Source organism: Azolla caroliniana, unplaced genomic scaffold (genome assembly GCF_043228905.1).
Source record: "Azolla caroliniana isolate FFs.n. ecotype wild unplaced genomic scaffold, voAzoCaro1.0.p SCAF_11, whole genome shotgun sequence".
Lineage (NCBI taxonomy): Eukaryota > Viridiplantae > Streptophyta > Polypodiopsida > Salviniales > Salviniaceae > Azolla > Azolla caroliniana.
In genome coordinates, this window is record NW_028230446.1 from 15,904,477 (window position 1) to 15,929,724 (window position 25,248).

At 35.0% G+C, this 25,248-nt stretch overlaps 1 protein-coding gene across 2 annotated transcripts; it reads right to left on the reverse strand.

Moving 5' to 3' along the window:
• Positions 1-2,007: 2,007 nt before the first annotated feature.
• Positions 2,008-17,155, reverse strand: LOC147858006 (MADS-box protein AGL42-like). Of its 2 annotated transcripts, none has more exons than XM_087327317.1 (8): positions 17,027-17,155; positions 15,981-16,344; positions 12,598-12,679; positions 11,611-11,672; positions 11,351-11,450; positions 9,285-9,326; positions 2,514-2,555; positions 2,008-2,329 (listed from the first exon to the last, which is right to left on the reverse strand). In XM_087327317.1, the coding sequence occupies exons 1-8, from the start codon at positions 17,130-17,132 to the stop codon at positions 2,132-2,134; spliced, it is 996 nt and encodes a 331-aa protein (XP_087183443.1). In that variant the 5' UTR covers positions 17,133-17,155; the 3' UTR covers positions 2,008-2,131. The 2 variants fall into 2 exon arrangements, with proteins under 2 accessions (XP_087183443.1, XP_087183442.1); XM_087327316.1 differs by having other exon boundaries at positions 12,598-12,682.
• Between the last annotated feature and the right edge of the window lie 8,093 nt (positions 17,156-25,248).

Consider the following 25,248-nt stretch of genomic DNA (forward strand, 5'->3'; position numbering starts at 1 on the left):
AGAATACGATGTAGGTAGCCACTGCCATTCTCGTGAGTCCCATTCCAATTCACATAATGGTATCCTCTATAACAATTAAACAATTGCTATTTGAAAAGGCCTTTCTTCCTATTTAAAATAAATTAAAATTCTGCAAATTTTCATGTTCCTTGTTGGACAACTAACACAAGTGTTCTATTAAAATTAGTAATATTATCCCTCATTGAGAAGCAAAGGTGACAATAGCAAATGCATCCAATGTAGAGCCTTCCTAAGTATTTCTCTTTCCACCGGAGAAGATTAGAAGCATCTCGAGGTTTTGTGATCAACACACAACTTTCTTCTTCATCAACAACCAACTGAAAATGATGGGGCTAGTTTGCATTCTATGCACGATTGGAAGAAGGCTCTAAACTATGGCTAATAGCAGTTCACCTAATTCCTAATACTTACACATTTTCTTTGGAAGCATAGACAAAACCAAGAAAATTACACGTGTCAAGTGGTGGTTACACCCAACGTATAAGGAGCGTGGGAAGTCCTTTGTAATTATTTTTTTAGGTCATTTTGGTAAGTTTTTTTTTTCCAAAAAACATAGAGGTAAGTTTTTTGTTAATCAAGGACAATTAAAATGTCTTCATAATGACAAGGGATTGAGTTTCCTCACCGTTGAATATAAAGAGAGGTTTTAATATCTAGGTAGAGAGAGAGAGAGAGAGAGAGAGAGAGATAAAAGGAGTTTGTTTCTATATCGTGGTCATTGGAGATCAAATATGGCTCATGGGGCCAAACTAAAGCATATTCATGTAGTGTGTGTGTGTGGGTGTTGTAAACCGATTCTCAATGTGGTTGAGATTCAAGAAATTTGGTTATGCATGTTACAAATTACAATCGAGACAAAGTGAGTACCACAAAATGTTATGATAAAAAATGTAACTAGATTTTCACAAAAGCATCAAATCACTTTATATTATTCATAAATACTAAGAAGTTAGAATCAAGAGACAAAATACAAAGATATTCCTTACCTAATCTTGTTTTTGTTAAATCACGACAAAATAGGTGCCATCTATGATAGTTTTTCTCCCTATAAAGTATCCCTCTACTTGAAATTAACATTGAAACAAAGAGCCTAAGATTTTAACTATATATTACTCACTTCTAAATGTGACCTTCAAAGCTGAACAACTTTGCACAACCCCATTGGTAATAACACATTTGAGCACATAATTCCTGGATTTAAGATAATAGTTTAGTGCTTGCTTCTTACGAAGTCGATAATAAGTTCAAACTAGAGAGAGTAAGGTTTCTTGGAAGCACCCATGCCTTCAATTGGCATTTCACTCTTGTTCAACATTCAAATTTTTGTCTCTCCCTCATGCGACATCCATTTTGGGTCATTTTGTCTTGCTGGTTTTAGATCAAAACTCAATTAGATTGGCCAAGAACATTGTCTAGGAGCATGATCTAGGTCTAAAACTCCCAGAAGCCAACACTTTGAGACGTCTTTCGAAACTTTTGGTTCATCAATATTCTTCTTGCATTATATGGTACAATGTTTTGTAACTACTTATTTTATTAATTCATTCTTATTCTCTTCCATGTTACAATGTTTTGTAACTAGTTCTTATGCTCATTCTTTCTCCTCCTCTCCCATGTACACCTCACGACTCTCGTCCATTATTAGTTCTTTTCATTATCTCCTCTCTCTTATAAATTGATCTATCATGAGCATGGTTTTGTATTAATCCTTTGTATGCTCTCATCATAAAGGAAAGTCTATACAAAAACTTTTCAATGCATTTGATGGCCTCTTTGAGTACAACAACTATTCAATGTACAAAGATAAAGTCTATTTTGTAGGTTATACTTACAAATGGTGTTGGTTATTCATATCTAATTTATATTTTGCACGTCATGCTAAGGTATAATAACTACATTTTCATACTAAGGGATATAGTTAAATGCCACTTTTGATATTCTGTATAAAAGTGTTTCAATGTATTCTACATACAAAATAGATTTAAGAGAGTGAAAAGAGTAGTTTAATAATAACTTGAGATACAACTAAACCAACATGCGTTGATTTAACTGTCTCATTCCTTACACATAATTCCGTTTGATGAATTTTGATTTTACCATCACGATCAAGTTAACAAAAAAGATCAGCTAACTCTAAGTTGACATCTTTTTCATTGGGTGTTGTGTCTAGTTGTAAGGATGCAACCTCTGTATTATCAATCGAAGACATATCCACGTTCTCACTAAATGACCCTTCTTGAATGTCTTCACCGAGACTAAATGATGGATTCATACTCTCAACGTGATTAGTTGGAGAGGGGTTTGAAATCTTTAAAGGTGACAAAAACATATGAGTATTAGTAACAATACCAAGTATCTATATCATAGTTTAGCACTTTATGGAGATTTCGGTTACCTTATGCATACACATATTTTATACAAAATGACTCACTATATAAACATATTTTGGAAAGAGAAAATATGCAATTGGCGAAACAACATTTTAAACCTACCTTTGATCTCAATGCCTCATTTTCCCTTTGCAAAAGTTTCTCCTGGACAATAAAAAAAGCTTTCTATTATATTAATGTGACCTTTAAACATACCAAGGTAGGTCAATTTTGTTAGAAAATTTGAGTGAAGGAAACTTTAAGACATATTCATGCTACAAATATATAATAATTAAAATTGTCATGATAAACATGGATAGCATACATTGCTTGAAAGCAAATAGAAAAAGAAATGTACATAAGCTAGATAGATATAATAGTGCAATATCAAAACGTTTTTAGGAAATACCTCCTCAATAGCCATAGGTTTGACCACTTTCAACACAAATTGTAAACTTGATACACTTCCATCAAAAGTAATGTGCATAAGTAATGCTACTTCCAAGTGAATAAATCGTGAAAAGTAACCCAAGCTATCTATCACCTTAGACTTGATTTAAGAGTGTTCATTTATATAATGATTCTAGATACTTTTATACCAAGCTTAGATGAGAATTTATTCCAATTTACTTAAGAACTTACCCACTCAAGTTATACGTCAAAGCCCAAAAAGCACTCGAAGACCATTCTAATCGTTGCAATGTCATCACATGGTCTGCAATAATCTCTGGGTATGCTTGAGAAAGCATCATCTTCAAGATGTGGTATCTAGATGTGGTATGCTTGAGAAAGCAAGAAAAGTACTGGAAGAGCTTCATCTTTGAGATGTGGTATCTAGATGTGGTATGCTTGAGAAAGCAAGTAAAGTACTAGAAGAGCTTCATCTTCAAGATGTGATTGCTTGGTCAGCTCTTCTTGTTGGCCATGCTCAACAAAGTCAAGGACATGAAGCCCTGAAGTGTCTCAAACACATGGAAAGTGAGGGCTTATCTCTTGACAAGATAACTTTATTATGTGTGCTGAGTGCATGTGCTCACTCTGGGCTCATTTATCAAACTCAACTTTTCTATTTATAGTGATTTTATAATACCAGGGCGTATCTTTTATCTTAAAAAAAAGAAAAAAGAAAGTTATACGTCACAAATTTTATGGCCCCTAAATGTTGTTTGATAGAATCCTATAAGCTAGTATGGTCCTATGTTAAAGACTAAATGAACAAGGTCATGAAGCCATTGAGTGCCATGTGTGTATGCAAATATCTAGGGGTACCCGGACATAACTTAAAAGGTTAAAGGTGATGTTTTGTGGAGGACAAATATTTGGAGGCTTCGCATTAGTGGGGCATGTTTGAAGGGTAATCAATAGTTGGGAGATATTGCGACCATTATTCCCATCCTCAAAATTAAAACATTGGTGGTAAAAAATGGTAGATAAGACAAGGGATACTAATTAAAAAATCCCTCGTGCGATCTTGATTTTGCATGTTGAATAGCTAGACATCTCACTTGTTCCTAACCACAATGAATATAGGATCTTACACCAAAACAAGCAACTTTAGCCAACAGTTCCACACCCCATAATATTGGACCATTCCTAATGGACCAAGAATGGTGGTGATCACTCTATAAAGAGAATGGTGGCCAAGCATCCAATTTGTATGTTCGTCTCACCTCCCTCCCACTTACATCATAATCCTCTCACAAAGGTGAATGTTGGACTTTCATACTAATAACGCCCATTTAGATATCTTTAGACATAAAATATTGGCCCCATTTTAATTATTGAATTTCATAACAAGGGATGGAATACCAAGCTTCCCTAATAGCTTTAATAACAAGAGAAACAAGAAATTGTAAATTCAACATAAAAACATTTACTTGTTTTTTTTAAGTTTCTCAAAATATAATTGTGACTTGTTTAGAAGAAATGAAGATAGTATGAGGTGTTCCGAAAGTCACACATGGACAAAAGTGAGAATTTTGATGGGTTGGTTGTGGAGATTGCTATTATTGGTAGTAAGAATATTGTTGGGCATGATAGTTCACTCTAGGTGATTGGCAAGGCCATTGCCATGATAGGGTACTTCATACAAAGGGAAGGATAGGGATGATTATGTATCCATCTTACACTAACGACTATATTGGCATTAGGGAGAGGGAGGTGAACCATTCCTAGATAGGTACATCATGACTAGTCAAAGCTTTTGATGATATATCTTCGCGTAACAATAGACAAGAATGGTATTATTGTGGGTATCATGTCTATGAGGTTGGCTTGTAGGTGCTCCAGCATGATGTGATTGTGGCAACACTCAACACTACATTGACTCATGTTCTTACAACATTTGTACACTATTAGTTCCCACAATAACATTGGATGTTGAATAATCGAAATGATAACTTAATCCTTGGAAATAATTTCCTAAAATGCCCAATGAGGCAAGCTACAAACCACATGGATTTGGGATTTTGCTAATGTGGTTGAGGTTGTTCCATTGTTTCATCTCCAAGCATGAATTTGAAGAACCAAGAGTAAAGTCAAGGGCAATAGTACAGAAAACAAGTTGAAGAGAAAGCTGATTAGAAAACCCTTCTCTTCAATGACTTTAATGAAATGATTATAAGGTTCCCAGACTTCTAACAATGAAAATTCCATCACAAGTTGGATAGAACTATCGGATGCATGGGGAATCAAAATAGATCACAAAGAAGAGGGTGACAATGTCATGGAGTTTTTGGTGGTAGATTGGAGTCAAAACAAAAGAGGATGAATACTAGAAAAAGAATTGGACCCCAAGATAGCAATGAAAAGGAAGCAAATAGTGACAAGTCATCAACAAGAATCAAGCACTCAAGGCTGATTTAGATGGAAGTAACAATGAGCTTAGTGTAGAGTGCTAATCACAATCATAATGGATGAACGATACAACAAATATGTACCAATAAGCTCATAAGGGTGCATATTGGAGTTTTCCAAAATGATTATCATTAAACCAATAGGATTTGTGGTTAGGATTACAAAGGACCATGTAAACTTAATGAATTACCTCCTCAATCATTGTCACAAGCTCTACCAATGCTTGTGTATATCAACACTTCTCAATTGTCCATCAAGTCAATTAAGCCTTTCCATATCATTTTCAATATCACACATAATTGTGGACTCTCGCTTCATAATGTGGTTCCATGAACTCTTACATCACTCAACTACCAAATTTCAACATGGTATGCTTGCTAGTACTCTCCCACACCCTAGATGATCTATAATAGATTTTTTATTCTCTTGGCCCAAGGGCATTTGTAAAGGGACAAGAATCTTTCAACTTCATCTTATCATCGATCCACTTGGTTCCAATTAATATATATATAGTATATTTTTACTAAGATCCATGCATGACATTTGCATCTTCCTCTATTTTAACATGCCAAAAGTGTTTAGAGCTAATAAAGTTAGCTCAAACATATAGTTGTTTTTTTCCATAGAACAAAATGTTATCACACTTGTGGCACAACTTTCTACAAAACAACTCCTTTGGCTTTTGCACTTCTCCTTGTCTACCTCAGTAGAGATAAGAAGATGGGAAAAAAGTTCTCCTTTGCGTGAAGGTCGCCTTTGTTGACCTCAAACCAAAAGGTTCAAACTCTTGAACTTTGATTTGATAGTCATTGCCTATATGTCATTATATATCACAATTGTGGCACAACTTCTTTGGCATTTGCTATTCTTCGTTTGGTTGTCTTTTGGCTTTTATAATTTAAAGCATTCTACTAATTCTCAATCTCCATCTGCATTTCTTTTGGTTGAAGCAAAACGAATAGAATTTTGTTTTAACGTTCAATTTTGTGAAACCACCAAACTTTGGAGATAACATACAAATATACCTTTGTGCCAATCATCATGCACTTGAATAATCTATCTATCTCAACCATTTAGTTCCAAGGATTAGGTTTTTGAACATCTCAAGTTGTTTATTTTGTTGATCATCTAGATTTTGAGTTCAACAACTTTCATTCTGAATCTCATATTAATTATGAAGAACTTCCCTACTAAGTATCGATTTCTAGCTTGAACCTATGATGAGTTACCAACAACAACACTAAATAGATTATGCACATCATGATGATAAGAACATTAATTCCCTTCACCTTCTTCAAGTCAAAACATTAGCAATGCATGGAAGAATCAAGACCGTAGGGTTCCTTGGATCAAGATTTTCTACAATTGCATCACTTAGACTACAAACATTATGTCCAAAAGCTTGTAGTAATCCAAAATGGTTTCCATCTTGAGCTTCCAAGACTAGTTAGTCCCTTATGTGATGAGACCATCAAACTTCTAACCTATTATGCAGACAATATCTACCTTGATTCTATGCCAAAATTCACCAACCCAACTTGTACCTAGTCATTGCCGACACTTACTCAATTACCAAGAAACTTTCATGGTATGGCATGGTTAGCATGAAGTCAGAGGATGACATCAAAGATGATGCATAATCATGGCACTTGTCTTGAGTAACCTTCAACATGTAGTTTATCCCCTTAAAGTTAGTTTATAATATTAATACTTGTTATGGTTTTTCCTTGCCAAGAGTTTACATACCTTATTTAATGGCAACTACCTCTATACAAATTTCTTGTCAAACAACTGTTGCATAAACTATCATGTGAAATATAGAGAAATCGATAACACAAACTTAGAAAGAATCTCGAGGTTATATTATTTAGTACAGTGTTGTCCCATGATTACAACATGAAATGATTTATACAATGAGAATGTAAGAATCACAATTAATGTTAATTGAATAAAATAAGGAGGTAGTAAGGATGAAAGGGTGTTAGACTATTCGACCACCCCTAACAAAGGTGAGAGATGATTCATTGTGTCTCATTGGTGTTGCATACCACTAAGAAGAGATATGGATTGTACCTTGGCTTTGAATTAGAAGGAGGAACACACATATGCAACTAGAGCTTTGCCACACCGACAAAGTTTGCACGTATTAACACTTGTCATCTTCATGCGGGTAGCTAGCCTTCTTCAATAAGCTCAAACCCTAGGTCATCGTGAGTTCACACTTGGCTATCTTCATTACAAGTGGTCAAGTGATGAATAGTCAGACGTTATCTCCCAATATAGGATTGGGAATAATCGATCAATACTTACCCTTCATACCTAATGAACAAGCCCATACCTACTAACCTAAAGGACATTAGAAACCTACGACGATGTCGTGATGTGGCAGCCCAAATGTAGAAAATGAAGAAAAAGGCAAGTCCCAAAAACTATAAGTACACAAGTGTAAAAAGAAAAGTAGGACAATAAATGGTTAATAACCAAACTATTAAGACTATTGGTTTGAAGATTTTGAAGATTTTGAAGATTGGTTTGTGCTCGCATGGGAGTAATCTACTGTTTTTGCATGCTGATGAGAGGGGGTAGGTTGGCATTTATTGTTGACCTTGATGAGAGAACTAATCTTATTTCGTCATACCCTATGTTAATTAAAGGGTTTTCTCGTTGTAATTGAAATTATATTGTTCTAGTCCATCTAATATTTGTGGTACAATTTTTTTAAAGTCTTAATCTTAGTTGAATTCATTATGTTACTACGAGAGAGACAAAAACAAGCTGATTCACACTATCATGAAGAGAGAGCTCTCAAAGGGGTCAAATCCATGAGCACCCATCCAATCCACGAGTGTTGTTCAATCCACAAGCCCCCACTCATCCCACATGAAGGAAATCTACAAAGGGGGATTACATGAAGTCAATCCACGAAGGGATTGCATGAATCTAACCCATGAAATAATTACGCAAAGTTGGATTGCATGACGGCAATCCATAAAAGGATTTTTTTTAAATTAAAAAAAAAGAAAAAAGATACGCCTTGGTATTATGAAATCATAAGAAATACAAAAGTTGTGTTGGATAAAACAAATATACCAACTGATTCCCTTGTACTCTCATCATAGCCGATTTGTTTAATCCATAAAAGGATTAAACGAAGGTAATCCACAAAAGGATTATATGGAAGGAGAATTCACGAAGCTAGTTCAGGTCTCCCACGGTCCTACTTGAATAGCACATGCACGTGTGCATTCACACAACAACTTCTCATTATACCATGTGATTATGCTCATATAACAAAGAGATCTTTGGTCATGTGCTTATGGAGTGAAGAACTATCATTACCACTCTCACTATGATTCCTATAAGAATTCATCTTCTTCATATTTTATTGTGTTGGTGTTTGTTTACATTAAGATATTGTCCTCTAAACCTTCTTTCAAAAGTAGGCACGAAGAGGTTTTATCCATTCTGATTCCTACTAGATGGAGGTATTCCTGAGGCACCCTCATTATGGAGGATCCTAGAACCCTTGAGGTGGTACTATGTCAAATCTCCAATGTAATAATAGCTTATTTTAGTCTAAGCACAAGAATTGAGAGCTGAATATTAGCTTCAATTATATGAGCAATATTCAAAAAAAGAGTTACAAGTACCAATTCCGTGGCCACAAATGGGTGATGTCAAGCTTCTATTGTGCACTCTAGAGATGGTATGGACTACAACATAAATATCATATAATATGGATAGTTCCAACATTTTGAATTGTACTTTTTGAGCTCCTTCATATAAAATACATCTAAATTATAAAATATCCAATGAATATGCTTTTTTCATGAGGGGTGCCTTATGAATATCTCCTTCGAGTGGGAACCAGAAAGAATCTTAAGATGGATTTTACGGGCATGACCATAATTTATCCCGTGGTAAGTTGTACCGTAATTTGATATGAATGCATCTTAATTACATGCAAGTACCATTACTTTGATATAATAACCACATGTAATACAAAAATATCTAGAAGCGGAGATTTGAAGTGTTTACCTTTCTTCGGGACTCTTGGATTTCCTCCACCATCATTCTTATCTGCATATGAGAATAGGAAATGTTTTCAATGGTGAATGCCCAAAACTTGAAGTACTTATTGACTAAAGTTTTGATGATTTAAGAGAGCAATTAAATTTTAGGAGGACATGTAAAAAACATATTAGAAATCCTTATATTATACATTAGAATGTAAAAAAATCATTAAGCTTGTTTATTTCAAAATTATCCATATATGTAGAAAACATATTAGAAATCCTTATATTATACATTAGAATGTAAAAAAAATCATTCAGCTTGTTTATTTCAAAATTATCCATATATGCTTGCAAGTTACACTGGAAACAACTCCTACCAGCTACATAGAAACTAGGATGACACACTGCATGTCTAAAGAAAAAACAAACATAGGTCAAAACATGCATTTAACCTATACACTTAATGATCTAGACAATCATAATAAACGGCCATATAATCTTCATTGATTTAGCTTCCCATATTCTAATATGCCAAGTAGCAGTATATATTATTTTGCTAAATAGGAGGATTATCAAGAAGCAACTGAGTGTCTTGATAAACTAGGGAACAATGAATCAGATGATCATTATGTGGGAATTTGGGCAACTGAATGATTCCGGATCCGGGTTCCATAAACAATTAGATGATGTCAAAGTTTGCGCGATATAATTTAAGATTGAATCAGAAGAAGCAACTAGTGTAAACAACACATTCAATGAGGACCTGTTAGTGTGAATCAATTGTAACACTCTTAAAGTGTGTTCAGTTTGACTTATGAATCATATTGGTTAGTCATAAATGTTAACAAACCAATATGACCCCTTATTGGTATCATATTCAAGAAGATTGACATGAATAGGTTGTGCCCATAATGGATTCCAATTGGAGCCCATAATCCGATTATAATTAGGCAAGTAATTTGGGATAAGCGGCTCGTTTGGTAAGTTAATTAGAAATATTTTTCACGACCACTTTTACTAATGTTTCTTAAACTAGAGTCGTTTATGGTTAAGTGGCGTCTTAAGGTGCAAATGATGCTATTGTGTGTGTGCAAAGACATTAATCATATTCTTTGGAATGATCATGTAATTAAGGTAATGATAATTAGTAGCATGAAGAACCTTCTCCATGCATGCTTATTTGGCCAAAAATAATACACATTTGCGAGATTTGTCGAACCAAAACGCTCTCAATATGTACATGATATTCTTTAATGTGCATACTAACCACAATATTAATCACTAGATTTTCAATTGGTAACATGGTTTTGCCCATGGTAGTTGGTCTACCCCTCACTTATGGAAAACATTGGAGTAAATATTGGTAACACTTTCAACCAACCTAGTAGTTGAATCATGATGAAATGTTTGACATTAAACATCAAATGGGAACCCAAGAAATGATGACAATAAGATTCGATGTCATTGGCAAATTATAAGAAGTTGCATGATCTTGAATCGAATAGGCGAGAGAGAGTTCAGACTGATTAATTATTTGTCAGCACAACGTTTGTAAGAGGTAATCTTTTATATTTTGGATTGCCAATTAAACTAGCTTGTTGCATTAACATAATTTCCTACTTCTAAGATAAAAATCAATTTTATTATGTTATATAAACTGCTTATTATTATATCTTATATAGTGTTTTCCAATTTTAGCCTATAGTTGGGGAAATTCTGGCATAAATACATTGGTACGCTGTGTTTCCTCTAATTTCAGGCAATACATACATGTCCCTTTAAGTGCTAGAATTTTTTACCACTAATGACAGCTTCTAAACATTATTTGAGATGCCATACAAGCTCTAGTCTATCACTCATATATATATATAGGTCAATTTTTGAGGAAGAAATCAAGTTAGACATATTTCAACTTGGCTATTATAAATCTTATACACCTCCAAGGGTGGGCCTTACGAAACTGCAGTATTAAATACTAGACGACTTATATCCTCTCCACAAAATAATAATGCTCTTTATGTGACCTTATCCACATATTATATTCTTATGTCGGTCAATTGTATGATAATGATCATGAAATGTATGTACCTTCCTGGACCTCACTCTTTTGATTCCGTGTTGGAGTTGATTCTCAAGCTTCTGCAGGTCTTTCAATGCTAACGATTCCAAATCCTCCCCCACCAGCTTCCTACGATTTCAATTTATACAGCAATATTATGATTAAGAAGAAGAATGTAATAATATAGATTAAGCATTGTGGACGAATTATTGTCAAACAAAAGATAGTATTCTCATCATCAATTGTTATTTGTTGTACTCTCATCATTAGGAATTAATTCTTTGATCACCTTGTTTCCCCTTCCAAAACCCGTATTTGCTCTTGTAGTTGTCCAACCTCGTATTTCCAATACTGTAACATTTATCAACCAAATTTAAGTGAATTATTATATTCTTTCATTCATAGGTATAGTCCTATATTTAACTCTATATTGTCCATGGATCAAGCATTCATAATCATGTAAATATTTTAAGCAATGTACAAATAATATTTAAGATTGTTCGTGGGATCATGCCCTTGTATATAAATTAAGCTTATAGCTGCTCCTTTGGCATTAACTATATTATAACTTTAATGACACAAACCAAAATTTGTGAGACGCCTGATCCAAAAGGATTGGTAAGAGAATACATTAGAATAAAATTTAAAAAAAACATGCATTGTGATTCTTTATAGATACTTATTATAACTTCTCATGTCAAAACCCCATGTTTAAATTATCGTTGGTGCCAGCATGATCAATGTGGTGTTAAAACTTATAATGACCTTCACATAAAACACAACTCACGCGCATGGTGGCAATTTGATGATGTAAGCCGCCGATTGTTATGAAATTATGTGACCTACTTTGACATTATAATGTTTAAACCTTGTGATTTGCAACAATATTAAGGTTGTGTTAAATTAGGTTGTCAAGTATTGCAATTTTAAGGTTAAGGCTTGCATGGTAAATCAACGTTTTAGCAATATGTTTGTTGTTATGCAACATTTTCAATATAAAATCTCCCATTTTAATCAAATGCAATTCTCATTTATCACGGGATTTTTTTCCATATCAGGCAGTATTGTTTATAATTTTGGGTTTACTTAATAGACCCAGGAAAGGAAGGGCAAATATTATGCCTCTGATTATGAACGCAGAGGAGAAACCTTTGTTAATCTTCAAATTATGTAGTTATTTGTCTGATATCAAATAGGCTAATAACTAATGAAAATCTTGCAGTTGTTTTCTTGAAATGACATTATATTTTTATTGAATGTAAAAATAAATATATACCTCAACGTCTTTTTCCTGATCATCGTTGGCACCTTCCGTTGTGGACGAGAACTTCTTGTACCTTTGAAGAGTCTTCTCCATGCTACTATATTTTTATAATCAAAACACATTAATGTGAATGATCTGCATCATATTGTTTTTGGTCGTCTTGATTAATATTACACCACTAGATTATTACTACAGAATATGTAAATTATCACTGCATTTCTTTTGTAAACATCATGAATTCCAAACATCTCACATGGTTAGAAATACCAATTTATGAAGTCCTAAAAGCTTGCTAAGAATCATGTCATTGATCCATATTAATAACTCTTGCATAGCTATAATGCATTTTCAAACGTGTTGCTAAATAGTACAACATTTTTTCGAATAGTAGAGCATTATGAAATATCGATGCATGCACAATCTTGGAAATTCTTCTACATGTTAAAATGTGCATTAATCGCCAGTGGAGATTACTAATCATTGTTTGTGAACTTGTGATTTTGTGATGGAAATATGGAAAAGAACCATAAAACTATTAATGCTAGTATATCCTCTATCATTGCAATATACTTGGGGACCGGTATTATGGACAATTGTACGAGGGCAACCAATGTTGTATGAGTAGGAGGATATTGGAGACTTTTCTATGTAGAGACGCATCTTATGCAAAAAACAACTATACCCCTAAATCTATAAATAGCCTTTGGTGAAAACAAAAATATGGCAATTGCCCAATGGTATTCTGGTATATTTGGAAGGCCGGGTGCTTCAAGGTACTCCAAAATGTCTTAGAAAGGCGTGGCACTTAGTCAGTTATTGAGGTAACACTCAGTGAGCAAAATTATGACGTTGGGAGTTTCATGCCATATGGGACAAAGGTATATTTTACACGCGATCTCTTGACAAGGTGGAGTGGTCTTACTCTAGACTTAAGTATTTATTTAAGCCGATAGCTAGAAGTTAATCTTAGTAAAAAAATGGCGGTAATTACTTATATGTACGTATTTCATCTAGAGCCTTAGGGCATTTCCTAAAACCAGTGTATATCTTTTATTGTAAAAAAGAAGAAGAAGCGATGATAAGGAACCTTTTGAAGTTACTTTGAGAGAAACGTTGACTAACAATAACTTTCATACAACTCCAACCTAAGCAATCATTTGTATATAAATAGGGTTTTCATGAAAATATCTGGGTAAACTTTTCACCATTAAATTCACAACGCGGAACCATATTGATGACATGCCATTTCTTTGAAAGCTCAACATTAGGTCGAAATGTTTCCTAATGATGGGTTCTTTAATATAAGATCAAACCCATTATGTGTTATGATAAACCGTAGACGAAACATTACATAATCCTCCAACTCGATTAGCTCGAACCTTCAAACTAGGAAAATCAATTGAACTCCTTACACTATCGAGCTGAACATTAAACATTTAAGCAGTTGCGCTCCTTGTCTCCTCTATCTTTCTCTTGTACAGAACTCAACACTCTTGCGCACACACTAAAATTTGCATTAATCAATGTTCTTGAGGTTTTTCTAATTAGAATGAAGAAGACAAAATGTACTCAAAGACTATAAGTGCTCTATTATCATTAAATGCTAGAAATTAAGATTTCTAACGTTTGGACCTCCCTTTAGATGTGAATTGGGATGAATGCATGAATGTAATGAAATCTAAAATATACGGAACCATGCTAGGGGCCAACAAAGCTAAGGAAAAAGAAAACCAAGAAGCTTTGGAGGATCTAGTTGCAATGCGAGTGTGGTTTAATGTAATGCACATTGACTCCCTTAGTTCTCTTAGGAAAACATTAATAAAAGATACATGGTGTGGAAGCAGAGAAGTCGATTCGACTAATAGATTGTGAGAATTATCCAAGCAACCATCATAATATGCCCACTGGTGGTGTAGTAGACCTTCCAATGTGCCCATTCATACAATGCTCATTTTCATATCACACTAACCTAATTACGAAGGATGATTTGTACACAAAATTAGGTTCCCTATTGTAAAGGAGTGGTCCCATCTATATTTTACGGGTGGTTTTTTGACGAGGTGGAGTGGTTTTGCTCTACACCGAAGTATTTATTTAAGCCGAGAGTTAGAACTTATTTCATGTACCTATATGTACCTATTTCATGTACAACCTTAGGGCGTTTGTACTATCTCTTCTTGGAAAATAGAAAAAGAGTTGTCCCATGGGCTAACGTGTGAGCTCACAAATATTAATAATATTTAGTATTAATGATAAATTGATTTATTAGCAACTCTTCATGGGCATTGGTAATTTTGTTAGAAGAATGAGATTAGGAAGGCATTATAAATTTCTTCTATGCTCATCGAGTAGCATACTAGAGGTATCAATTGTCATGCCCTTGTTAATGTTAGAATAATATCAACGTGCTATAAATGTAGCTTATAAGATTTAATAACCTTCCATTAACTTCGTATAGCATTCAAAATACTCATACTAATTAATTTAAGCAAAGATTGATCCTGACTTAATCACATGTGGTTAATTACGCCTTAAGAATTTCACTCAAATGAGCCCACACATATACTTATTGTGTCTTAATTCGTGAAAATACTACCCAAGAATTAGATTAGTTTGTAAATTGTGCGCTTACATTTAATCACAATGTGGGTACCATGTACCATAATATGCATTAATTTTCAATAACTGCACTTCTAATATTCAAGAATGCAGACATTGGATTGCACTGACTAAGAAAACTAGAAATGTCAGCGTGGATGAATATTGTTTATTAATTAGGAACTTAATGTTATAGCGGAGATTAGGCGAAGGTATGTCAGTATCCCGTTATATATATATATATGTCCTGTGTTGCTCGTTAATATCCTTCATTAATAAGTAAAAGTAAGCATATATGTATGCTTGTATGTACGGTATATTAATTGTAGTTTATAATATGTGGTCGTACATATAAGCTAATCATGAATTGGGCAATTTCCCCAATTCTCAATTGTCATGAGTCATGACGTCCAGCAGATTTCGTAGAATACCCAACACTATCTAATGATCAAGCTGGGAAAGAAGTTTATAGGACATGGAATGCAGGAATCTATAATGACAAAAAGCCGGGTAAATCCTAGGCTCATCGTTGATCGGCTACGCTACTACAACATGGGCATTGATCCAGCTTACACCCATTCATTCATTCATTCATTCATCACCTTCCACTCAAGTATGATCAAGGAGGGCTTGCATAAATTCAAATATACATACAGACTTCTATATATGATTTGTACGCAAATTACTGCATTCATAGATACATATATACATACATATATATATATATATATGAGAATTAACACACATACTTGTATTACAGCATATGAATTTGCAGTACAAAGAGGTATTTAATGTACCCGGAGCTGGCGAATTCGAAGAGCTTCCCGGATGAGCCTGCAGACGAGAACACGATGAGTGCGATCTCGGCATCGCATAGCACCGACAGCTCGTGGGCCTTCTTCATTAGCCCATTCCGGCGCTTGGAGAACGTCGTCTGCCGGCTTATGTTGTTCTCGATCCGGCGGATCGGAATAATCCGGCGCCGTCTCTTATTCTCCTGCTCTATCATCTCCGCCACATTTGTAGTCCATGGAGCAGGAGGAGTTATTGTTGTTGCTGTTTTTAATGTCGATTGCTGGACCTCCACAGCATTAATGCTATCATTATTATTGTTATTATTATTGCTCAAATGATTTAATCTGCTCCTTGAAGCTTCCATACCTGCAGTAATCATTATTGGACACTTCGGTATATAGGATCCTAATGCTAATTAATGCATACTCCTGTCCTTAACCCTCACCCCAATAATTTACCACTCAGTTTAACGTATGGCAAACCTTAATTCAACCCATAGTATATATACTGTTTTAACCCTCACCCTAAACCAGCTGCTCAATGGGCAAGTACCAACCCTAAAGCTGAACAAAAACCATAGAGCTTAAAAGAAGTATTAGTACTAGCCGAATTCATAACCTGATCCCTAACATGTTGTTTTGTGCATCAAACCCTTATTAAACTAAAACATAAGAGATAGAACTAGGAGTATACCAGTAATTGCCCTAATTAGGCTAAGCCTAAACCCTATTTAAGCATATGACCAATGTGACTCTCTAAACTGACTCTAACCAGTAGTAGTAGTAGTTGTGGTTGTAGTAATAGTAATAGTGGTGGTGGTGGTGGTGGTAGTAGTAGTAGTAGTAGTCATCATAACCTGATCAATAAACTATTGGGCACCAAGCCCTAATTAAAGTGAACCCTAAAAGATAGTAGCATGAGTGTACCAGCAGCTGCCCGAATTAGACTAAACCTAAACCCTAATTAAGCATATGACCAATGTGATTCTCTAAACTGACTCTAACACCATAGCCCTTAATGTGTAAAAGGAGGTAAAGCCCTAATTCACCGTGATTCAGCTGGATAGACAGCTCCTTCCACTCGAGGCCTGATCTAGGATGGCGTTGCTGCTGCGTCATACCCATCTGTTGATCTGGATGAGGATGATGTTCCATGTCTTGGGATGATTGATTATCTACAGAAAAAGTGATATTTGTCTAGTCTAATTCGAGCCCCGCTAGCACTGCAAAAAAAAAAAAGGATCGACAGTTGTGCCTTTTTGCTCTTGTGCTTCCCTCTAGTTGTTCTAACTCTCTCTCTCTCTCTCTGTGTCTGTGCCTGTTGTTCTAACTTCTGTGTCAACTGTAGCTACCAAATGTGTATTGCCTGTGTTTTCTGGTCTTATATAACACGAGAGAGAGAGAGAGAGTTAGAGAGAGAGCGTGACGACATGCACTTCTCTCCCCTTCTTCGCCTTCATTCAAATCTCTGTCTCTATCTCTACACTCTCTCTGTCTCTGTCTCTGTCTCTGTCTCTGTCTCTGTTGGTCTGACTGACTGACACACATACACTCTCTCTCTCTCTGCGAGCAGACAGAGAGAGAGAGAGAGAGAGAAAGTGTGTGAGAGAGAGAGAGTGTGTGTGTGTGTGTGTGTGAGAGAGAGAGAGAGAGTGTGTGTGTGTGTGTGTGTGTGTGCATGTGTATATTATAATAATGTATGTATGTATTGTGTGCTGCATAAATATGGAAACTGAATTGAGTAAATAGGGGAATTAAATCGTAATGAATAATAATATTATATATATATATATATACCGCATAAATCCAAGATTTTGGCATGGCGTTTCCTCTTTCTTATTCTTCTTCTTCTTTCTAAAGTTGACTGTCAATCCCCCCCCCCAACCAATTCCCTTCCTCTTCTTTTCCTCTTTTTCTTCCTTTCTGTTTTGCACGTACATTCATTCATTCTTTACCCCTCTCTGCATCCCCATCGCTATGCATGCATGCACATAACATACATACATACATACAGGCATATACATACATATACGTAGCCGTACGTACGACTTTTCACACGCGCGCATATATATTATATATATATATCATATATGTATATATATGTTGTATATATAACGACCAGACCACAATGCCTTTCTACGACCGGCACCACCAAACTCTACCTTCTACGCCTAGGCCCTACTACTACTACTCACCAGGGCTACCTACCTAGTACAATTGTTCATGAATCAATAATAATAATACATACTAAAATAATTCAGCTAGCTAACATTAAATGACAGTGAAGCTAATCCATCCATACTTCAATTCCTTTTTAATCAGTGCAAATCAAATTACACATGGGTGTACCTAATATGTAATGTTACTCTGGCTTTATATAGGTATGAATGAATATCTATGAGTCACAACAATCAGCAGCATGTACATATATCAAGCATTAAGACTAAACATTAATTACTACCATTAGACGGGCACATTTCTACGGGCTTTATTAAATTTTAAGTGACTATTAACATTAATCCCAGATGATCACTACAACAAAATGGGCATGGTTCAACGAGTACCCTCGAGAGACATATATATCTGGAGGATATGAAAATTGTGGGATCACTATAATGACAAAATGTAGATCGAACAGTCACGGCGAGGATTGCCGGAAATGCAAACAATCGTCATTTTGGCAATAATTGTACACAAGTTTTCATTCCCGGCAATCCTGTTGAAAGAAATCTGTCATTATTGGCATCTATCTCGAAATTATCATTTCCACAGATCTATCTAATGCCGCAGATTTCCGGACGGAACTTCCATTTGCGTAGAATTAAAAAGGAAAATTAATGGAAGATGATGATCTTTATTGTAGAATCAATTTAAGGCATATAATCTTATTTTGAAAGTAAGTTCAAATTTGGTTTAGACACTGACAATATATATTATATTATGGCTAATTTTCAAGAGAAAACTAGATGGGCAAAGGAATACCTGCAACCACGGCGTATAATTTGGCTGGTTTGATTACAGAAAGTTTCGCCCCTGGTGCACTTGTTACATTAAAACAAGTTCGAGGTATTAAACGAATTTCAATGTACCTAATTTTCTTTTTTAAGGGGGTCTCAATTATGTACCTAATTTTTAGTGTAAGTTTATGGCATAAACTACCTTTAGCTGAAGCAGCAGCATCTTAGAACTGTCACCTTGTTTTGGTCTTACTGGGATGCCGCCCCATGTTCATGGTTTTTGCCATTAGTACTCTCTCTGATCGAACTTCCACTCTTACGCAATTCAGCCCAACATGATAACCTACCTAAACTAGTAATTAATTCCTCCTCATTTGAGATTTTGCTACTTCGATCTAAATTGAAACGAATATCCAGATTTTGGTTTGAATTATAGTGATATAAATCTGATAGAAATTGCAAGCAGGTGATCATCACATTGAGATTTGAAGGTTCGATATTGTTATTAATGATCTATCCTAGAAACAGAAATGCAATTAACAATAAATATATGGGATGCTTTATCTCATATACTTCTGACATAAAATTGCAAAAAGAAAGATCCTAATGCAAAATATTGACTGTAAAAAGAAGAGGATTGGAATCCACAACGTTTTGAATGAGCCGATAGGCCATCATTGTTGGGATCCACAGTCATTTGCAGTTCCCCAATTGCTTGCTTGCTCCTCAGGCACATTATTGACTGCAATGGGATTGAAAAATAGACCCCCATAGGAATTCTACCATTATTAGGCAAGAGGGGAGTAAGAGCTACAAGATTATAAAATAATAATACCAAAGATTGTTGTTGAGCCCAAATGGTTTGACAAATCTTATCCTTTATCTTTTTGGGGTATCCTAGAAACCTAGGCACATCAAACATAATGATATCCACGTAATGGCAGTCTTCCTATAATATATTAAATCATTGTGTACTCATGCAAGGGTAAGTATATATCAACACTGATCTCCAATCTTGGAAATTAATTAATATGTACCACTATACTGCTAATCATCTTTTATGTGTTTTAAGGTAATAATTTTGTATGTTTGAGGTATGTATGTAAGTTAGTACGTTAATTCTATGTCTATATGTTGAATCATGTATAAACTTGTGTGTCATATCTATATAAACTTGTATGTTATGTTATGTATGCATGTACGTTTTTTGTATCTTTACATTTCTTTTTTGTTATAGTTTTTGGGTATATACTATATATTGGTCTTTTTGGTTATGTGTGTTTCATATATATGTTGGTCTTTTAATGTTAACTAATTTGTGTGTGTGTGTAACATGTTTCAAAACTGTGACCTATTTGTTAAAAAGAACAAGATATATATGCTGGTCTTCTTTTCGATGTGCGGTCGTGATAGGAGAATGGCATTCTAGCTTTGAATCATTGGGCACAATCCAATTACTTGGGCGTTGTTGTACCTTTGGAACTTGGCGTCACATGAAAGTTTCGTTCTATTTCCGCGCTCACATTAGCATTAGTTAACATGAAATTCAGGGAATTGGTGAGCATCTTTTGAGAAGATAGGATTGTTGTGGAGAACACTTTCATTTGGCACAAGTGTGCTGTTTATTAAATGCCAAGTAAAAGCAAATCACTTCCTTGATATTTTACACTGAATCTAGCTAGATAAATATAGTAGAGGTTGGAACTTGGAATATCCACTTGGGGTATGAAGCAAAAGAAAGTACGGAGTACATTGAACATTGGAATTGGAAAGGCAGCCCACAAGAATTATATTCTTGCCTTTAAGACAAATTAGGAAACAGAAGAATAAAGGAGACGAAAGAAATGTTAGAAGCAAATGTATATATCCCCCGCAAGAAAACAAAACAGAAAAGAAGAAAACACCATAGGGGCTCCTATTCCCTAGAAACTTGAGGGGGTGGGCCAGGCCCAGAATTCTCTTCCCTCTCTTTTTTTAACCCCTAGTAGTTTCAATATTCATGTGGCATTGTGTAATTGGGACAAAACCTCAAGTTTAATTTCTTGATCAATCATTTTTTAGTACATGTGATTGCTTTAAGTTGACAATGCCAAACCCAAACTTAACGAATCGTGTATCTAGCTTAACTAACTCCTTCAAATTCAGTAACATGTGAAAACGCTAAATAGTCAAATATTTATACCCAACCTCGTGTCATCTTCGACCACGTAATTTTACGACTAGCCCTTGCTTGTCTTCTATAGAAAATGCCACTACATTAACTACAATTGAGTTTGCTAGCTAACAACCCCCCCCCCAAGTGCCCACCTTGCAACAACTAAGCTCGCAAGTGTGGTGAACATAATGATGTAACTAGCTAGCTAGTAGCATTAGTAGTAAAAATTGATCCACATTAACTAGCTTTGCTTTAATTGTACAGATTGCTTACAAATTATTGGCACGATAATCATTATTGCATTATTAGTTGAGCAACATTCAACGTTAATTGGTTGTCATATATTAATTATACTTTGATGTCATCATACTATCCACGATACCTAGTTATATATATACACTAGTCACATCAACTAGTCTACATTTACATTATCATTTTCATCTATTTCTTATTATTGGACATGTTTACGATCAATTGTTAAGCACCGATAACAAACACTTTGTTGCTTTGGCATATTAAACGAAAAGTTGCTATCAGTGTATCACAACTTCTCGCTTCTAGTATTAGCTATTAACAATGATCATTCAAATGTCCTTGAAGTCGTCATCAATTGTTAGGATTTTTAGTGTGAGATCATAGATGATGTGGATCTCCATCTACATGTGTACATGAACTATTTTACGTCAAGTAAATGCAACAATTTGCTTTATAATCTTTACGCTAAACATGGTCACCATCATGGATGCCCCAATGGTGCTAGCATTTGCTTGTGTTTTCCATAAAAGTCGGCAAATTGACTGTTATCATTAGGTAGTATCTTGTTGAATTTTATTTTCAAAATTTTCACATTTATTACAATATTTCTAAATTTTAGGCCAGCATGATGAAATAGTCACTCTTTAATATTGCCAAAATTTGCATGCATTGCTAACACCTATACGAACAATTTTGCTCTAAACCAAAAAGCAGTCAAAACAATGAGCACCCCGAAAATGTCGAGCAAAAGTACCACCATTTCTAGTGCTTTTAATGCCAAATACTCAAAATAATTTAAGCTTAAGTGTTAACCTTTTATTGTACAAAACACACAAGTGAACAGAGATATAAAACGACAACGAAATTGATTTTCGCTATAAAGACATATTTGTATTACAAGAGTTACTCACCATTAACTAATGCCAATCCAAATTGTAAATAAAAAACCATCTTACAAATATTGGGGAAAACCTATACTGCATTACATTATTGATCCCTAACAGTATCTACCACAATCTCACGCATTGTATCAAAATTAGCATAGATGTTATCTTTGTCGTTATTTACAACAGCCATGTGGTCTTCGATACATGTTTCATCATGCATTTGGACCATCCAAAAAACATAACAAACAATCTCACGAGATAAATGGAGGCAAATAACCAAAACTTCTAACCATCCAATATTTGTTGCAAATATTCATGAATGCATATGTTGATTGATTTGGTATCATCAATTAACAAAATTATTAAAAAAGGAGTGACTAACTCTCAAGTTGTGCAATTATCTTACTTATTGACAATTGGGTGAATGAAGAAGAGATAGTGTAAGTATGTATCAACAATTTGTCATAACTATCTAGCTCGCTAAGAATGGTCATCATTATGAGACATGTGCTAGCCTTACCATCCAACATACATTCACGGTTTTGCTCGTTGAAGAGAAATACAATGGAAACAACAAGCACTAAGCTTAGAAAGCCAAATTGCTCCCACAACGATGGTCATGGAGGATGGAGAGGAAGACAATCAACTAACTCCACAATCAAAGAGTGGAATGATGGACGAGTTTGATATTTTAATTCATGAGATATATTGGACTTCCAATTCCGGGGAAAAACTAGAAACAAAAGAGGAAACTTTGCCAACATGGGGAGTTTTTATGGCAAAGTAACCCACCAAAGCAAACCAAAGTGTTGATATTGGGGTAAGCTCAATCCCTTATCAAGGTGGATTTTCGTAAAACAAATAGTGATGTCTCCAATAACTCGAAACTTAGTAACTACGTCGTCAAATTTTGATAATGCCACTTACGATAAAGTGTTCGTTGTTCAAAATGAGTCATAAAACCTATTCTATGATAGTGAATTGTTGTTGGTCCACTAACATCTGGTTGTCAATACTAGGTGTCCAACCATACATCAAATCATGGAGAATTGGTTTTGCAAATATTAGTGAATATTGAACTACCCAACTAGGTGGAGAGGAGTTATGATTTGACTCGTCCAAAGGCTACAACAATTGAATACTTTGCCAAAGTGGATATTTGACTAAATGAAACAACAATTGAAATACACATTACCAACCCAACCATGAGTATGATGAGCGGGCGTGGAGAGTCATTAAAGTATTCGCTAGTTTAAACATGGCATGGCTCAATGCAACACGATATTCATGTGACACAATGTGGTTTAGCTTAATACAACACTCAATGGACATGCTCAATGAGTCATCAAGCAAACGAGCTTCAGGAAAAAAACCCTAAGTGGGAGGTATGTTTGGCGACTTGCTTGATTGCTCACTTGACAACACATTCAATGACAGAATTGTGGGTTTCATTGATTAGTGTGACATATGCAAATTGGTGTGGGCACTCACTCTACATTGTATACTCGATCATGTTCCTTGAACAAAGGAAAGGCAAAGATGCTTGAACATTATGATGAAGACCGTCTCTGCTCCAACTAAGATATCTTGGAATGCTAGCCCAATAACTCTACAGCTCATATCAATCCTTATATGGTGTGTTGATTATGCAAACACTCAAAAGTAAAGAGAGCCCAAAAAAAGGAAAGTGAATATTTTACCTTACTTAAGAAATGAATATGATCACCTAGGTCACGCATAATTATTCCATGGCATAACACTATTGTCTTTTTTTATGATGATAGTGGCCACCCTCAAGTTGGAAAGCTTTACAAAAGTGAGCTACAACCCCCCAATGGTAGAGGACATGCATGAGGAGATGTAGGCTCTCTACAACAATGGAATATAGAACCATGTCTTGACCTTGTCATATTTGCACCAATCACTAGATGGTGGACATCTTCACAAAATAATGGCTCTCAACACAACAAAGATCATATAACTTTCAATATCATATGACCTACATCTATCTCATTCACTAAACGTTGGTGCCAACTACCCACCTTGTGTATGAGCTTACACTCCTTGGGACACGTGTATAAAGTCCACTTTTGCACTAAATGTATAGGAGTTTCTCTTTGTATTGAATGATGTGGATATTGTATGATACTCCATGCGTTCTCATATAAGGATATATTGGTTTACACTTCTCTGTGAAGTACAATTTTCTTTACAAAAATTTTGAATTTGATATTCTTCCTCAATGAGAGGTTTGCCCTATCACTACAAGCAACTACCATGTAGAATTATAAAACATAAACAATACTCTCCCGATTAATCAGTGAGCTCACATCAGTGAGCTCACAATCACACTAGTTGTCCGGCCTATGAAGACCCAATGCCAATCTACCAATCATTAATGGTAGTGAGCTACTACTTGATGATGATAAACATTGAAACCTTAACATTCTAGATGACATCATTCATACAACAATTCGAGATTCCCTAAAACAACAAACCTCTTCATTTGATCAACTATAAATCCAACTATGCAGTGTGACACTCATGCCTACCATCATTTCTCACCCCAATGGGTTGTTGACAAGACCTTGCTTCAACACCAATATTTAATCCAAACTCAATAATTTTTTGGAACATTTTCCAATCCATAACCTTCACTTCGCATCTCGAAAATATCTTTGCATAAGTTTCTTAAAGCTCACGAACGAGGATCTAGTTCAATATTTGTAGTTCACATCCAACCTTGACTCATAATGCATTTGCAAAATCTACTACCAAACTCCCTAAGGAGTATCATGATTTCCAAGCTATCAAGCTTCACAATTCAACCTTGACTCATAATGCACTTGCAAAATCTACTACCAAACTCCCTAGGGAGTATCATGATTTCCAAGCTATCAAGCTTCAAAAGAGCCATTTTTATGAAGAGTTATTGATGTCCAATCCAAGATGATATTTGTCCCATATATTGCTTCTCACTTGTAGAACTAGAAGTTGGAGGTTTTATGGGATTATGT

Coding starts and splice junctions, on each gene's coding strand:
- LOC147858006 (XM_087327316.1), bottom strand. CDS start 17,132: ATGGAACATCATCCTCATCCAGATCAACAGATGGGTATGACGCAGCAG. Junction 11,673..12,597: donor ATCAGGAAAAAGACGTTGAG/GTATATATTTAT, acceptor TAAATGTTACAG/TATTGGAAATACGAGGTTGG. Junction 11,451..11,610: donor GTTTTGGAAGGGGAAACAAG/GTGATCAAAGAA, acceptor TTGAAATCGTAG/GAAGCTGGTGGGGGAGGATT.